The sequence below is a fragment of the Brachycentrus maculatus genome, unplaced genomic scaffold (genome assembly GCF_059751285.1).
Source record: "Brachycentrus maculatus isolate JH-2025_06_01 unplaced genomic scaffold, ASM5975128v1 h1tg000136l, whole genome shotgun sequence".
NCBI lineage: Eukaryota > Metazoa > Arthropoda > Insecta > Trichoptera > Brachycentridae > Brachycentrus > Brachycentrus maculatus.
This window is the reverse complement of record NW_028280889.1, coordinates 565001-581341: the sequence shown is the minus strand read 5'-3', so window position 1 is coordinate 581341 and position 16341 is coordinate 565001. Positions and strand designations below refer to the sequence as shown.

The following is a 16341-nucleotide window of genomic DNA, read 5'->3' as shown; positions in this document are numbered from 1 at the left end:
TCAAGATATTACTGCGTTTGTATGATGCAGTGCCCTATGCACCATTGGATGCAGATAAGGGTTTGAAGTGCGCAGATCGTCTTACGCGGTGGTCGTATCGCTACGCTAGCTGTTGCGGCTACTTGCGATGTATTTTTTTCTAGTTTTCAGATAGATACTTACTAGAGCTATTATTACAAAATTGTTATATTTATACTTTGACTATGGTCAATAAAAGCATCATCTAGGAATATTCACATTTTTCCCGTTTTCAATTCATATTTTCATGAAATGTACAAAATACATAACGCTCACTCCTTTCAAGAACGTCATTAATCAAAAAACTTGATTTTTCGGGAGAACGTTTTTAAAGTTTAAAAATATAATACGATGTATTAAAAAAAAATATCAAGCCACTTATTGAACTTTCTACTGTGCAACAGATCTTTTTAGGTAAAACCTAAAGGTTCTTTCTCCATTTGAAAATATTTGGAATATTTAAAAAAATAATTAAACAATACCTATTCTTCAAAATGCAAAAACAACACTTTCTGCCCTGTAGCGGGTAAATATTAAGTAAAAAATATGCCTTTTTGCTGGAATATATAGTACATTTTCTGAGCATTTCGAAAACACGCAAAACTGAAAATTGACGATTTTTTATTTATGACGTTCTTGAAAGGACTGAGCGATATCACCGGTGCACGCACAAGTTTTTTTTAGTTTTTTGGTAAAGTTTAATAAAAAAATAAAAAATACGAGTGCTTTCAAAACAGTTTGAGAATCTCTTGCCTAATGAGGTCCTTTGTGCTCTTAAATGCACTTAAGATGCCTCTTAAATTCTCAACTTACAGGAAGTTGTCTGAATTCCAAAATGGAAGATTTATATCCTATTTACTAAGAGTTTAAAACCCACACAAATTTAATTATACTTCTTTTTTACTTTATCCTCACTGATTTGGACACACTTAAAATGTATCAAATTAAATAACTCATTTTGTTTATTAAAAGCATTGATAATTACATATGTGGTATGGTTATAAGACACTCTCCTTACCATCCATTGTTTACTTTGTGTCATACCACTTTTTTAAAAACACTTATTTGTGATAATAAAATAGATAATCTAGAAATAGCAAATAAAAACCTATCAGCGGAAGCTAAACTGGCAGTGCACAACGGAGTCCTGGTTCCAAATCTAATGTATGGAAGTGAAACATGGAGTTGGCAAAAGAAGGATGAAAGTAGACTGAATGCAGTCGAAATGCGATCTCTCAGAAGAATGTGCGGCAAAACAATGTATGATAGATGTGCGAATAGTGAAATAAGGAAGGAATGCAAAGCTGAGATAAGCATTATCGATAAAATTAAGAAAGGTGTGTTGAGATGGTTAGGACATGTAGAACGAATGAGTGAGGAAGGAACGGTAAAACAAATTTATGAGGCGAATGTTATTGGGAAAATAAGCAGAGGAAGACCGAGAAAAACATGGCACGATCAGGTATGCCAAATACTTGAAAGTAGTCAGGTTAGGAGTCGTAACAATCGGCGGGTATGTATGAGGAGATGCATGAACGTGGAAGAGGCGAAGAATGTTTGCAAGGACAGAGTGGTGTGGCGCTCTATTCTCTCTGCCTACCCCTGCGGAGAGGCGGCGTGATGGTTATTTAGTTAGTTTAATCTAGAAAAATTAGAAATAATTAGAGCAATCAATAAAGACTGACCCAACTAAATAAATAAGCTACTAAATTTAACTTGGTGTCCACCATACATGAATTATGGACAAAATGAGCTTTTCCACCGTAGTGCAATCAATTATGGAGGGCCGATTCTTACAGATTTCCGATAGATTTTCAATTAGGTTTATTTCTAGCAAAATTTTAAACCAGTCCATCACAGTTCATTGTTTTTGTGTGATAAATTTCATCATTTTTTGGATTTGTGGCAGGGGGTTAAATCCTGCTGAAATATTCCATTACCATTTGAACTTCGTTTTTGTATCTCTGGTAGTATCTTTTCCAGTAGCATCGGGTGATACTTCTCGCTATTCATCATCTCAGTCACTGAAAGAAGCAGCCCTGGTCCATAATACGAAAAACACCCCAAAACATTTTTAGAGGGTGTTGTAAATACGAAAAAAAAGTTTTGCTTCAATTTATCTGTTCGGTACTGTGTATTATTCTTATTATTCGGTACTGTATATGAGTGAATGCTGGGAACAGAGTGAATGGTGCACTAAAATCAGTTTTAGCAAATAAAAATCTATCAGCGGAAGCTAAACTGGCAGTACACAATGGAGTTCTGGTTCCAACCCTTATGTATGGAAGCGAAGCATGGAGTTGGCAAAAGAAGGATGAAAGCAGACTGAATGCAGTCGAAATGCGATCCCTCAGACGAATGTGTTGCAAAACGATGTTTGATAGATGTTCGAATGATGAAATAAGGAAAGAATGTAAGGCTGAGATAAGCATTATCGATAAAATTAAGAAAGGTGTGTTGAGATGGTTTGGACATGTGGAGCGTATGAGTGAAGAAAGAACGGTTAAACAAATTTATAGAGCGAATGTAGTTGGAAAAAGAAGCAGAGGACGACCGAGGAAAACTTGGCACAATCAGGTATGTCAAATACTTTAAAGCGGCCGGGTCAGGAGTCGTAATAATCGTCAGGTTCGTATGAGGAGATGCATGAATGTAGAAGAGGCAAAGAATGTTTGCAAAGACAGAGTGGTGTGGCGTTCGATTCTCTCTGCCTACCCCTGCGGGGAAGCGGCGTGATGGTTAGTTAGTTAGTTAGTTAGTTTTCATATCGCAGTCGTACAGGAGAAAGTGACCATCTAACAAAACGTAAAATTTTCAGGAGGGCCATTCAAGTCACTTTTGCTTGGCAACAAAATAAACATCAAAGCAGTTAGTCATTTTTACCAAGTCAGTATATTATACTTCAAAGTTTAAAATCCATTTACGATTTTTTCAGGGCAATATTAAGCTAGTTAGATATCAAATAGTCAATGATCACGTTTTTGTAAATAATGCACTTGGTCACTTTCTTCTGTATGACTTCGATATATATGTAAATAAACGCATAATTCAATCCAATAACCGTGTTTAATTTTGGATATATTACCCAACAATTCATATTCAAAATGTTGTTAGTATTATTACCATACATTGAGAATATCCTACCAGTTTTGTCAAATAACATAAATGATAAATGCATATTACCGCAACGTACTTCTCACCCCCACACGAGAAACTAATGAAGCTGTCTGTTTGGCTTTGATTTAGTTGATTGTTTAAGTTTGTCGAGGCGCCATTTAAGGGTAGTTTCACCCCGACGGAATCCGTTTCAGTCGATAATTACGCACCCTTAATCTATACACCCCGAATCTTCATTCGCGTAACTAATACTTGATCAAGAGAGGGTCGCACATCGATTAAGGTAACTAGCTAACAAAACGATTCTTATTTATTGAATTGGCGTTTAATTTGTAGAACTCCATTTTAATTTGTGTATTAATTTTTCCCTCTGTCCGCCTCCGTAGTGTAATGGTCAGCACGCTCGGCTACCGTTCTGGAGGTCCTGAGTTCGATTCCCAAGGGGGGTAAAAAAAATATAAGTGATTTTTTTCACTGTAATATTTATCCAATATATTTTATTTATTGTTTCGGCATTAACTTTGTGGTAAGACATGTTACAATGATTAAAGAAAACACTTGTTTTTTACCACTTGAGTTTTATTATAGACTACATGTTTCAGAAGTTAAACTTCCATCATTCAGGTCTGTATAGTAACTAAAATATAAAATAAAAAATTGTTCTATAAATAAGGAGAGGGGAAAGTAAGGGGAAGGGGTAAGTCAAGGGACGGAGCTTGAAAACAAAGGAAAAATGGTAAGCAATGGTGAAGAATTTTGAAACAATATATTATTTAATAAATTATTATTAGAATTCAGGTTTTTTTGGATTTCTAAATTTTCAAGATAATTCATAATTTGGCCTTTATATGGAACAAGGTGTAATAATTTTAATTTATGAGAGTGAAATGGGTGATTAGTATCTATTATATGATTTGCAAATTCCAAAAAACAATTACTAACAAGACCAAGACCATTGGACTAAATATTGCACCCACCACTTAGTCAAGCTGGAATAAAGAGTTATGATGATTATTATTATTATTATTATATTATAATAAAATAACTAAATCATTCAAAGTGGTCCTTCGAGCCGGATTCGATGGAGAAATTATCGAACCAACATATTCGTCGGCGTTTGAAGCTTACGCGAAGCTGCTTTTAGCGTATTCATGGCGCGAACGGAACATGTAACCGATGATGTACTATCCCCATATCCATTCCCCGGAAAGTTTTCCCGAATTTACTATATACCCCTAGAAGCCAGTTATTACACCCCATGAGGCGAGGCCGCGAGGGTTGGCGCCCCTTATAATGTAATGAGTTTCGGAACAGATGGAAATCTGGGAATGATCTCTTAATAATGGACTCGGATTGAAATTGAACATTTGTGCGGATTTGAGACTGCCTATGTTCTCCGCGTAACTCGAGAGAAGAGACCATCCAATGGGAAACGTAGATTACTAATTTCTTTAATGTTTTCCGCAGATACTTTGTGGTACATTTTATAATATCTTTATAAAATGTATAATATGCTTCCATAGTGTAATGGTCAGCACGCTCGGCTACCGTTCTGGAGGTCCCGGGTTCGATTCCCAGGGGGGTCGAATAAATATTAGTGATTTTTTCACTGCAATATTTATTGAATATTACCCTGGACTGGTACCTAAAGCGGAGGGCTGATCACCTTTCCTTTGTGTGTAAACGATCAAGATAACACTGTGTTCACATAAAGCAGTGCCCTATGCACCATTGGGGTGCGGATAAGGGTTTTATTATTATTATTATAAAATTAATTAACTTTGTTTTCACCACTTTTTTTAAATAATACAATTCAACCTACCGGTTTCAACAATACATTGTCATCATCAGGGTTTATTTTAAATCAAATTACATTAAAAATACTTTCACCAAAGACTTCCACACACTCCATAAAAATCCGAAATGTTCTAATCCTACATGTTACATTTAGGATTTTTATGGAGTGTGTGGAAGTTTTTGGTGAAAGTGTTTTAATGTTTTTTTATTTAAAATAAACCCTGATGATGACAATGTATTGTTGAAACCGGTAGGTTGAATTAAATTGGTAAAAAAGTAGTGATAACAAAGTATATTAATTTTATACAGATATTAAAAAGCTGAGACAAGCATTATCGATAAAATTAAGAAAGGTGTGTTGAGATGGTTTGGACATGTGGAACGAATGAGCGAGGAAAGAACGGTAAAACAAATTTATGAGGCGAATGTAATTGGACAAAGGAGCAGAGGAAACCGAGAAAAACTTGGCACGATCAGGTATGCCAAATACTTGAAAGCGGTCAGGTTAGGAGTCGAAACAATCGGCGGGTGTGTATGAGGAGATGCATGAACGTGGAAGAGGCGAGGAATGTTCGCAAAGACAGAGTGAGAAAAAAGATAAGTGTCGTGATGGGTTAGTCAGTTAGAGAGATTCCGACTGCATTCAGTACACTTTCATCCGTATGTTGGCATTTCCATACTTGCATGTCATACATTCTGGTTTTACCCAGGACTCCGTTGTGCGCTGCCAGCTTAGCTTTTGTTGAAACGTTTTGAATTTCAAACAAATAAAACTTTTTATCTCGGCATTAATAAATCATGAAATCCCTTAATCGCGTTTGATAAGAGGGATGATAATTTATTCAACCCTCCCCCCAATTGTGGATGTGTAAATTTCAGGATAAGTCGCTTTCCCTTGAATTTCAATCCATTTTCTCTGTTCATATATATTACAATGCTTACCACACACGTAATTATGAACATTTATTTCCACTTGAACAGTATTCCGCTAACTTTTTCTGTTCAAGCTACACTCGCCAAAAAAAAAGGAATTTTAGAGTTACACAAAAAATAAAAACAAAGTCCATTTAATAGTTTTTTGAAAATTGAGTCCGCCTCCGTAGTGTAATGGTCAGCACGCTCGGCTACTGTTCTGGATTCCCAAGGGGGGTAAAATAAATATTAGTGATTTTTACACTGTCATATTTATTCAATATTACCCTGGACTAGTACCTGAAGCGGAGGGCTGATCACCTTTCCTTCATGTGTAAACGATCAAGATAACACTGCGTTTATATGACGCAGTGCCCTATGCACCATTGGGGTGCGGATAAGGGTTTTACGATTATTATTCTATATGGCATTTCAAACTAGTTTGTGTATTCTGGTAGACCACCAAAGAGATGGATTAACGGCTGGGAATCGACATCCGCAGGCTTATCCCTCTTAAAAACAGGCCACAAGCCTACACCAAAAATAACTAACTAACTAACTAACCATCACACCGCTTCTCCGCAAGGTTCTGTCCTTTTTATGTCTTTATCAATCTTTCCATCCCTAGAAAACATACTACCCAAATACACGAAATCATCTACCCGTTCCAAAATCTCTCCGTTTACCAATATTTCACATTCAGATCTGCATTCTTCTCTTTCAAAAACCATAATCTTGGATTTGCTAATATTCCTAAACTGCTAAACTGAGTATTACAATTATGTAAAAATAAAATATATAAATGTTTTATTATCTTTGCAATGTTATGGGTAAGAAAATAAAAGGAGATAGTGTTTTTCTTGAACTCCAGTCTCGGGTCAAACCACTAAACAAAATAATGGTCTCATTTTCGACAAAATTAAGACGTTATTTCATTCTTTTTAATAATGTTCTTCAATCTCCATTGGGACATTAAGGGAGTACATTCCTTTATTCACGATGAAACGACTTTTTGATGTCGAAATAAGATAACTGATCCTGGTAGAAATATTGTGTAAACTATGTGGGAGGTAGTTCTGGGGGTCCCGGGCTCGATTCCCAGGGAGGGAGGTCAAATTAATATAATTGATTTTTTTCACTCTTATTCAATATTATCTGGGCTGGTGTACTTGAAGCGGAGGGCTTTCACCTTTCCTTGATATGTTAACGAACAAGATAACACTGCGTTTATATGATGCGGTGCCCAATGCAACATTGGGCTTTGAAGAGAAGAAGAAGATTGTTAGGCATCCAAAACATTTCTGGCGCTTTTTTTTAAAGGAATTACCCTCAAAGCCTTTAAATTTAAAGGCTTATCTGCTGGTAGGATAGTAAGGATAAGAGAGGTTAATGTGAAAAATCATTAATTTATATATATTATAAATTCAATAAACATTTATTTTTAATTGGGCAAACACCCAGCCCAATTAAAAATTAATGTTTGTTGAATTTATTTTTCACTTGGAATCGAGCGTCTACCCAACTACGCCACGGCGCCTGTCTACTCAATGCCTGTATCTCAACATAGATGATATATGGAAGTCTGGGAATTTACAGGGTAGTCGACCGTCATAGTCTTAGTTAAGTGCTCACTTTACACACGTGTAACATTCACCAATTCTGCCCATGATTGACAACCACACTACACTTTAGAACTTCTATATATTTTGATCAAACTAGAAACACAGCCTGTCACAGTCGCACCCTGTATAAAAAGAAAAATGTACGAAACCTGCATACTGCCAGTGAACACATATCGCTCACTCCTTTCCTCCTTTCAAGAACGTCATAAATAATAAAACTTGATTTTTCAGGAGAACGTTTTTAAAGTTTAAAAATATACCACAATGTATTAAAAATAAATATCAAGACACTTATTGAACTTTTTTTGTGCAACAGATCTTTTTAGGTAAAACCCGAAGGTTTTTTCTCCATTTGAAAAATATTAAGTATATTTAAAAAAATAATTAAACAAAACCTTTTCTTCAAAATGCAAAAACACACTTTCTGTCCCGTAGCGGGTAAATATTTAGTTAAAAATATGCTACTTTTTCTGGGATATAGTACATTTTATGGGCATTCCGAAAACATGCACAACTGAAAATGGTCGAGTTTTGACTTATAACGTTCTTGAAAGGAGTGAGCGATATGCACTAGAGACTATGGCTCTGACAAAGAGAAATGCAGAGAAACTCAAGTGCACACAGCGATCCATGGAAAGATCCATTTTTTGTTTTAGTCTGATGGATAAAATAAAAAATGAAGATACCAGTACAAGAACCAAAGTAGAGTATATCATGGATCGTTTGGCAAAACTCAAATGACAATGGGCAGGACATATTGCAAGACAAGACCCCACAAGATGGACCCCAAGAATTTTACGATGGGAGAACAAAAAGGTGTCGCAAGACCCCAAAAGAGATGGTCCGACGACATAGTCGCTGTAGGGGGTAAAAACTGTCTGCAAGCAGCAGGAAATGGAAAGAAGGGGATGAGGTCTATATCCAGCAGTGGAGGACAGAGGGCTCATGAAGAAGGAGGAAAAACCCAGTATATGTGAGATCACAACAGCCATCTATGTTGGAGTAAGGAAAGCTTTTGTAAAGCTTCAATTACGAAATATTCGAAATCTTTTCCCTTGTACATGTAGCTTGAAGCCGAACCGACCCTTGAATCCAAATTACTTCCGGGAATTTTAATTCAAGTCAATTAAATTTATACTAGGGTTATAATTAAAGACCCAAGGAAAATGAATCAACCTAATAGCACGATAAAGTAAAAATAAAAACATTATCCATTTTTCATTGCGAGGAATTTCGGTAAAAAAAAGTTTGTTTAGGGTCAATTACTTTTTTCATTTATTGATTCGGCAGTCCTTTTGTGGTGATTAAGCGTTTAAAAAAAAATATGTGTATTTTACAAAAAATATAGTTTGATATGCAGTACACACACTTTTTCACTGATTTTCAAATGTTAAGTATATAAGATGGGAAATTATTACAAAATTCCAATAATTGATTCGGCAGTCACTTAATGGTAATATCAGAAAGTCCAAAAGAAGTTTTTGAGGTATCTCTACATCTCATGTACGGCTATTATTGGCTCTACCCGACCCAGTTTCTCCAGGGTATGCTTGGCTACAATAGTTTAGAGACTAGAAGGAATGTGTATTTGATTACGCATTTTTATCGATTGTTGCGCGGTATGATCGATAATCCTGAAACTATCCGGAGCATTGGTCTGTATGTTCCCGATAGTTACCTAAGACAGCGTCGGCATAGATTGTTTCACATTCCTATACACAGGACCAACCTGCCGATGGTTATGCCTGTAGGAAGAGCTACCGCTATGTTGAACAATATCACATTGGATATTGTGTTCCATGTGTCCGAAGGAGTTTTCCGAAGCGGGATTCTTCTACACCTTTAAGTCTTCTTGCTTACTTTTAATATATACGCCTTGAATATTGTTTGTTATGTGTATATTATTTTTTTGTTGAATAAATGAAAATTGAAATATCCATCTATTTTTTATTAAAATTTTACTTGGTCTTCTTTTTCTTGGCTTCATCCCAACTTATCGTCTTTGTAAAAAGCTAGAATCAGCTCTCCTCGTCCTCAGGTTGTAAGTCTGTCTATCGTATACAACGTCACCTAGGTCATGCCTTCGAATCATATTATCTTTCTGCAGCATCCATGAATTTTTTGGTCTTCCTCTTGACGTATTTTGAGGAAGATCCATAGCAATCGCCTGGTATACAATATGTTCAGATTCTTTACGTCCTATGTGCTCATACCATCTCAAATGCCTTTCCTCTACCTTACTATTGATGCCTGTTAAAGCCAGGCTTGCGAATGCGTGAACTCCATATTTTGTCTCTAAGGGACACTCCAGCTGACCATCGAAGCATTTCAGCAGTTTCTAGTTGCCTACAGTAGGTGTTATACATCGTCCAGCATTCGAAACCATAGAGTAGTGCAGGTATGATAAATGTTTGGCAGATTTTTCCCTATAGCTTGTCTGGAATGGGAATTGGGGCTCAGAGGACTACCGTCAGGGATTCAGATGTTTATCGTTGTCTAATGGTTTCATCATGTGCTTTGTAATACTGTTTCTATATTTATAAGGGGCTGTTAAGTGACGAAGTTGTGCCATTAAATTAGGCTCAAAGGATTAACTTCAAGCTTCGGGGCGAAGACAAGTCCTCACTTAGAGGCTTACAAGAAAATTAGGAGAATTTTATGCAGAATAGAACGATATGGGGTTTTGACCAATGCAGCGTTTCTTAACTGCAAAGTCTCTTTTAAAACATTTTGATAAAAACTAACTAACTTACCATCACGCCGCTTATCCGCAGGGGTAGGCAGAGAGAATAGAGCGCCACACCACTCTGTCCTTGCAAACATTCTTCGCCTCTTCCACGTTCATGGATCTCCTCATACATACCCGCCGATTGTTACGACTCCTAACCTGACCACTTTCAAGTATTTGGTATACCTGATCGTAACATGTTTTTCTCGGTCTTCCTCTGTTTCTTTTCCCGCTAACATTTGCCTCATAAATTTGTTTTACATTTTGATATCTCAACATAAATGAAGAAGAGAATGGTATACCCACACTTCCATATTCTTTTTCATCTATGTTGAGATGTCAAAAAAATAACTTAAAATTAACGTGGAAAAACTACATACTTAGTTGTTATTTTATTTATTGTTTCGGCATTAACTTTGTGGTAAGACATGTTACAATGATTAAAGAAAACACTTGTTTTTTACCACTTGAGTTTTATTATAGACTACATGTTTCAGAAGTTAAACTTCCATCATTCAGGTCTGTATAATAGTTATTATACAGACCTTGAATGATGGAAGTTTAACTTCTGAAACATGAAGTCTATAATAAAACTCAAGTGGTAAAAAACAAGTGTTTTCTTTAATCATTGTAGTTGTTATTTTATTCTATAAAATGCAGTTCCACCTAAATAAGACTTTAAAATGAATATATTCTGGATATGTCCTAGGGATGGATAGTACGTATCCATCCCTGAAGATACAAGGTGCTTGTCGAAACCGGTTGGAAAAAAATGCCAAAAGTAGAAGCGGTTAAAACAAAATGTTTATTTTAGTTTATTTTTTAAAGATTTTTTAGCCTCTAATTTTAGCTTGTAATGTGATTATAATCCAGGATTCAGACCTCACATACTAATAAAAGAGTTTCTGCTCGGTAAAAAAAATCTCACCAATAGATGTCTCTAGTGAAGTTCTAGTGATTCAAGAACAATGTTTCAAAATTGGTTCATATATATAGAACTTCCAAAATTTGAGTAGTGTGGTTGTCAATAATGGGTAGAATTGGTGAATATTACACGTGTGTAAAGTGATCGCTTAACCCAGCCTATGACGGTCGTCAGCCTCGTAACCCAGACTACCATATTCTTTATAAAATTAAACAATCTTATTTTAACTACTTTTTTATTATAAGTACACTTTAACCTACCGGTTTCGACAAGAACCTTGTCATCATCAGGGTTTATTTAATTCTAAAACATTAAAAACATTAAAATACTCATAATTAATTACACTCCCTTACCAAAAACTAAGTAAGGTTCACTGTTTCACTGTTTTTGGTAAGGGAATGTAATTAATTTAGAGTATTTTAATGTTTCAGAATTTAATAAACCCTTATGATGACAAGGTTCTATTGTCGAAACCGGTAGGTTAAAGTGTACTTATAATAAAAAAGTGGTTAAAACAAAGTTGTTTAATTTTATAAAGTTTATAAAATGTCGCTCACTCCTTTCAAGAACGTCATAAATCAAAAATCGTCAATTTTGAGTTGTGCATGTTTTCGGAATGCCCAAAAAATGTACTATATCCCAGCAAAAGAGGCATATTTTCAACTTAATATTTACCCGCTACAGGGCAGAAAATATTGTTTTTGCATTTTGAAGAAAACGTATTGTTTAATTTTTTTTCAAATATACTAAATATTTTTCAAATGGAGAAAAAACCTTCAGGTTTTACCTAAAAAGATCTGTTGCACAGTAAAAAGTTCAATAAGTGGCTTGATATTTATTTTAATATATAGTGTTATATTTTTAAACTTTAAAAAGTATCTGCGAAAAAGATTCAAGAAATTCCATATTTTTCTTTATTTTTGATGGGATGTCAAAAAAAATTTTTTTTAAGGTTTTATAAATTTTCTGTAAAAATACATTTAGGATATAATTTATACTTTTCATTGTTTTAGCTCGACCGGGCCAGCTCATCAGATTGGACTTTCGTGATGAGTTCAACATAGAGCCCTCAGAAGACTGCCGATTCGATTTTTTAGAGGTAAGTCCTGGTTCCAACCCTAATGTACGGAAGCGAAGCACGGAGTTGGCAAAAGAAGGATAAAAACAGACTAAATGCAGTCAAAATACGATCTCTCAGTGCGGCAAAACCATGTATCGTAGTCGTACAGGAGAAAGCGACCAACTAACAAAATGTAAAATGTTCAGGAGGGCCATTTAAGTCACTTTTGCTGGGCAAGAAAATAAACGTCAATTCATTTTTAACAAGTCAATATATTATACTTGCAAGTTTAAAATCGCTTTGGGATTTTTTCCAGTTCAACATTAAGCTAGTAAGATCTCAAATAGTCAATAATCACGTTTTTGTAAAAAATGCACTTGGTTATTTTCTCCTGTATGAAGACGATATGTGATCCAATTTCGAAAAATTGTTTAAGAATCACTAGAATTTTAATTAGAGACATCTATTGGTAAATGCCAAGACTTCCAAATTCTTCTACATCCATGTTGAGATGTCAAAAAAATAATGTGAATAAAAGTATTTATTTATTTATTGAAACTTCGTGTACTGAAAATAAACAAGTACATTGGCGGGCTTGTTGCTAAAAAGCAATATCTTACAACCTACCAAGAAAAGTAATCTCCAAGCACAAGAGCTTGGTCTCTTTTTTGGAGAGCAGCGTAATTAAATTTAAGATTGACTATAAATATCTAGAAAATTAATTACATTATAAATAAAATAAAAGCTGTTGTTACTATGTTAAATAAATAATAAATAAATAAAAATATTTTTTCAGGTGAGGGATGGGGCGCACGGGTACTCTCCCCTGATTGGTCAGTTTTGCGGCAGAGATTTTCCTCCCCTAGTGACGTCACAAGGGCGGTATCTCTGGCTGCACTTCCACTCGGACGATAACATCGAGTATGGAGGCTTCACCGCCGTGTACGAGTTCATCCCGAGACCCACAACTTGTAAGTGAATTCACTAACAAAAGTGGCATTTAACTAACTAGAACTCCGGTTTATGCCTTTTAGTATGGCATTTACCAACTAGAACTCCGGTCTATGTCTTTTGGTATGGCATTTACCAACTAGAACTCCGGTCAATGTCTTTTAGTATGGCATTTACCGAACTAGAATTACAGTTTATGTCTTTTAGTATGGCATTTACCTAACTAGAATTACAGTTTATGTCTTTTAGTATGGCATTTACCTAACTAGAACTACAGTTTATCTCTTTTAATATGGCATTTACATAACTAAAACTCCGGTCTATGCCTTTTAGTATGGTATTTACCTAAGATAAAACTCTGGTCTATGCCTTTTGGTATGGCATTTACCTAACTAGAACTGCGGTCTATGCTTTTTGGTATGGCATTTACCAACTAGAACCCGGGCTATGCCTTTTAGTATGGCATTTACCTTACTAGAACTACAGTTTATGTCTTTTAGTATGGCATTTACCTAACTAGAACTCCGGTCTATGCCTTTTAGTATGGCATTTACCTAAGTAGATCTCCGGTTTATGTGTTTTGGTATGGCATTTACCCATCTAGAACTCTATGATCTATGTCTTTACGTATGGCAGTTACTTCGGAACATCGCCAGTTAATGTCTTTTCATACGCAGTTTTTATCCAGTTTTTTTTTCACATGTGTCGAACTCCGATATATATTTCATAATAATATTTACTAAGGTAGAACTCCTATATCTACCTATATCGTTTAGTATGTTATTTACCAAGATAGACAAAACTGATTTTATTTTTATTCGTTTTCGGAAAATCGTTTTTCAATTTTCGTGGATGATTCTTAGTTTACTAAGATTTATAGATCTAATTCATACTCTGGCTCAAGCTATAAGCCAAGCATTATATACAGGTTGGCGCAAAATTAATCACCTTATCAGAAGATTTCATAATTTTTGCAAATGGCGACGTACGTCGATCATCCAATTTAATTATTGAATAACTTTATAACTTAATAAAAATAAAATTGAGTGATGAAAATATTTATTTGGACATTGACAATTTTTTTTTCTGTTAAATGGAAAAGGTGATACCTGTCAGGTGGCTGCCGCCAATGTCTATCTTGTACATTTGTGTCCACTTTATCAATCTGTTTGTATACTGCAGCTGTCTAGTTTACAAATGACAAATATGACTGACGTGCAATGCCATTTGCAAAAATTATAGCATGTTTCGATAGGGTGATTATATTTGCGCCACCCTGTATGTACGGTAGACACATATCGCTCACTCCTTTCAAGAACGTCATAAATCAAAAATCGACAATTTTCAGTTGTGCATGTTTTCGGAATGCCCAGAAAATGTACTATATCCCAGCAAAAGAGGCATATTTTTAACTGAATATTTACCTGCTACAGGGCAGAAAATGTTGTTTTTGCATTTTGATGAAAAGGTATTGTATAATATTTTTTTTAAATATAATAAATATTTTTCAAATGGAGAAAAAACCTTCAGGTTTTACCTAAAAAGATCTGTTGCATAGTAAAAAGTTCAGTAAGTGGCTTCATATTTATTTTTAATGCATTGTATTTTATTTTTAAGCTTTAAAAACGTTCTCTTGAAAAATCAAGTTTTTTATTTATGACGTTCTTGAAAGGAGTGAGCGACATATGGTAATTATTCCTTTAAGCTGCGTGTATATTGGTTAATTAATATCGTGTTAAAGTGTGCGTTAAATTAAGCTAACTGGATTAGGTAAGCAGTGCTTAAGGCAAATTAAGGAGGGAATTGATTTAATAATACACGCACAGATGACAGGAACATGTTCCCTTATTTACACCAACATGTAAATGTTACTTGGCAATTAGTCTGGCTAGGGGAATCAAAGCCCGAATAAACAGCTGCCTGACATATCGCTCACTCCTTTCAACAACGTCATGTATCGAAAATCGTCAATTTTCAGTTGTGCATGCTTTTGGAATGACCAAAAAATATTTTATTTTTAAGGTTACTGAAAATGATTTTACCATTTAGAAATAAATACACAAGAGAATAATTTAATAAGCAGCACGTCGAAGTATAGGAGGAGTGGTACAAGAGTAAAAAAAGGACTTTTGTAGCTCACTCCTATTCTAATACTGGTTCATATAGTACTGACCTACGTATATTTGTACCAGTTTGTCCCTTACCAACGCTCTTTCTACATAGCCTATTTACCATTCACAAGCTCGTTCGAGTATGCAACCTTGAGAGCCCTATCTAAGGATTTTTTTTCAAAACTAAAGCCTCTCTCGTAAACACAGAATTCAATCAGCGGCCGGCTGTCGAGAAGGTCACACGTCTATCCACGCCCGATTGTTATAGAATACCTATATAATATGTTTTGTTTTTGTTTTTTAGATACGTATATCGCTTACTCCTTTCAACAACGTCATATATCAAAAATCGTCAATTTTCAGTTGTGCATGCTTTTGAAATGACCAGAAAATGTACCATATCCCAGCAAAAGCGGCATATTTTTAACTTAATATTTACCCGCTACAGGGCAGAAAGTGTTGTTTTTGCATTTTTAAGAAAATGAATTGTTAAGTTATTTTTTTAAATAAACTAAATATTTTTCAAATGGAGAAAAAACCTTCAGGTTTTACCTTAAAAGATCTGTTGCACAGTAAAAAGTTCATTAATTGGCTTGATATTTATTTTTAATACATTTCGCTATATTCTTAAACTTTAAAAACGATCTCTTGAAAAATCAAGTTTTTTGATACATGGCGTTGTTGAAAGGAGTGAGCGATATGTGGAAGTCCTCACAAAAAGTTACATGTCCAATAATGCACAAAACATCCTTAGACTCCAAATCTGTTCTGTTTACTGTATTCTATCGAAATCTTAATTAAAGTCGCGACAAAATGTGACCAATCCTGTGTTAAACCAATATAAAATCATTAAATGGCACCAAAACGTAACAATTTTACAAGCTAGATTTCCTGATTACTAAAAATCCTTTATAATAGAAATGGCCGCCTCCGTAGTGTAATGGTCAGCACGCTCGGCTACCGTTCTGGAGGTCCCGGGTTCGATCCCAAGTGGGGTAAAATAAATATTAGTGATTTTTTCACTGTCATATTAATTCAATATTACCCTGGACTGGTACCTGAAGCGGAGGGCTGATCACCTTTCCTTCATGTTTAAACCA

General features: G+C 35.1%; 1 protein-coding gene across 1 annotated transcript in view; it reads left to right on the top strand.

Annotated features, from left to right (window-relative positions):
- The window catches only part of LOC148309212 (uncharacterized), a 128974-nt gene that overhangs the window by 93952 nt on the left and 18681 nt on the right, over window positions 1-16341 (top strand). The window contains exons 4-5 of the mRNA XM_088260464.1: window positions 12133-12218; window positions 12976-13150. Of these exons, the coding sequence (XP_088116590.1) occupies window positions 12133-12218; window positions 12976-13150 (261 nt within the window). The remainder of the gene's footprint in view (window positions 1-12132; window positions 12219-12975; window positions 13151-16341) is intronic.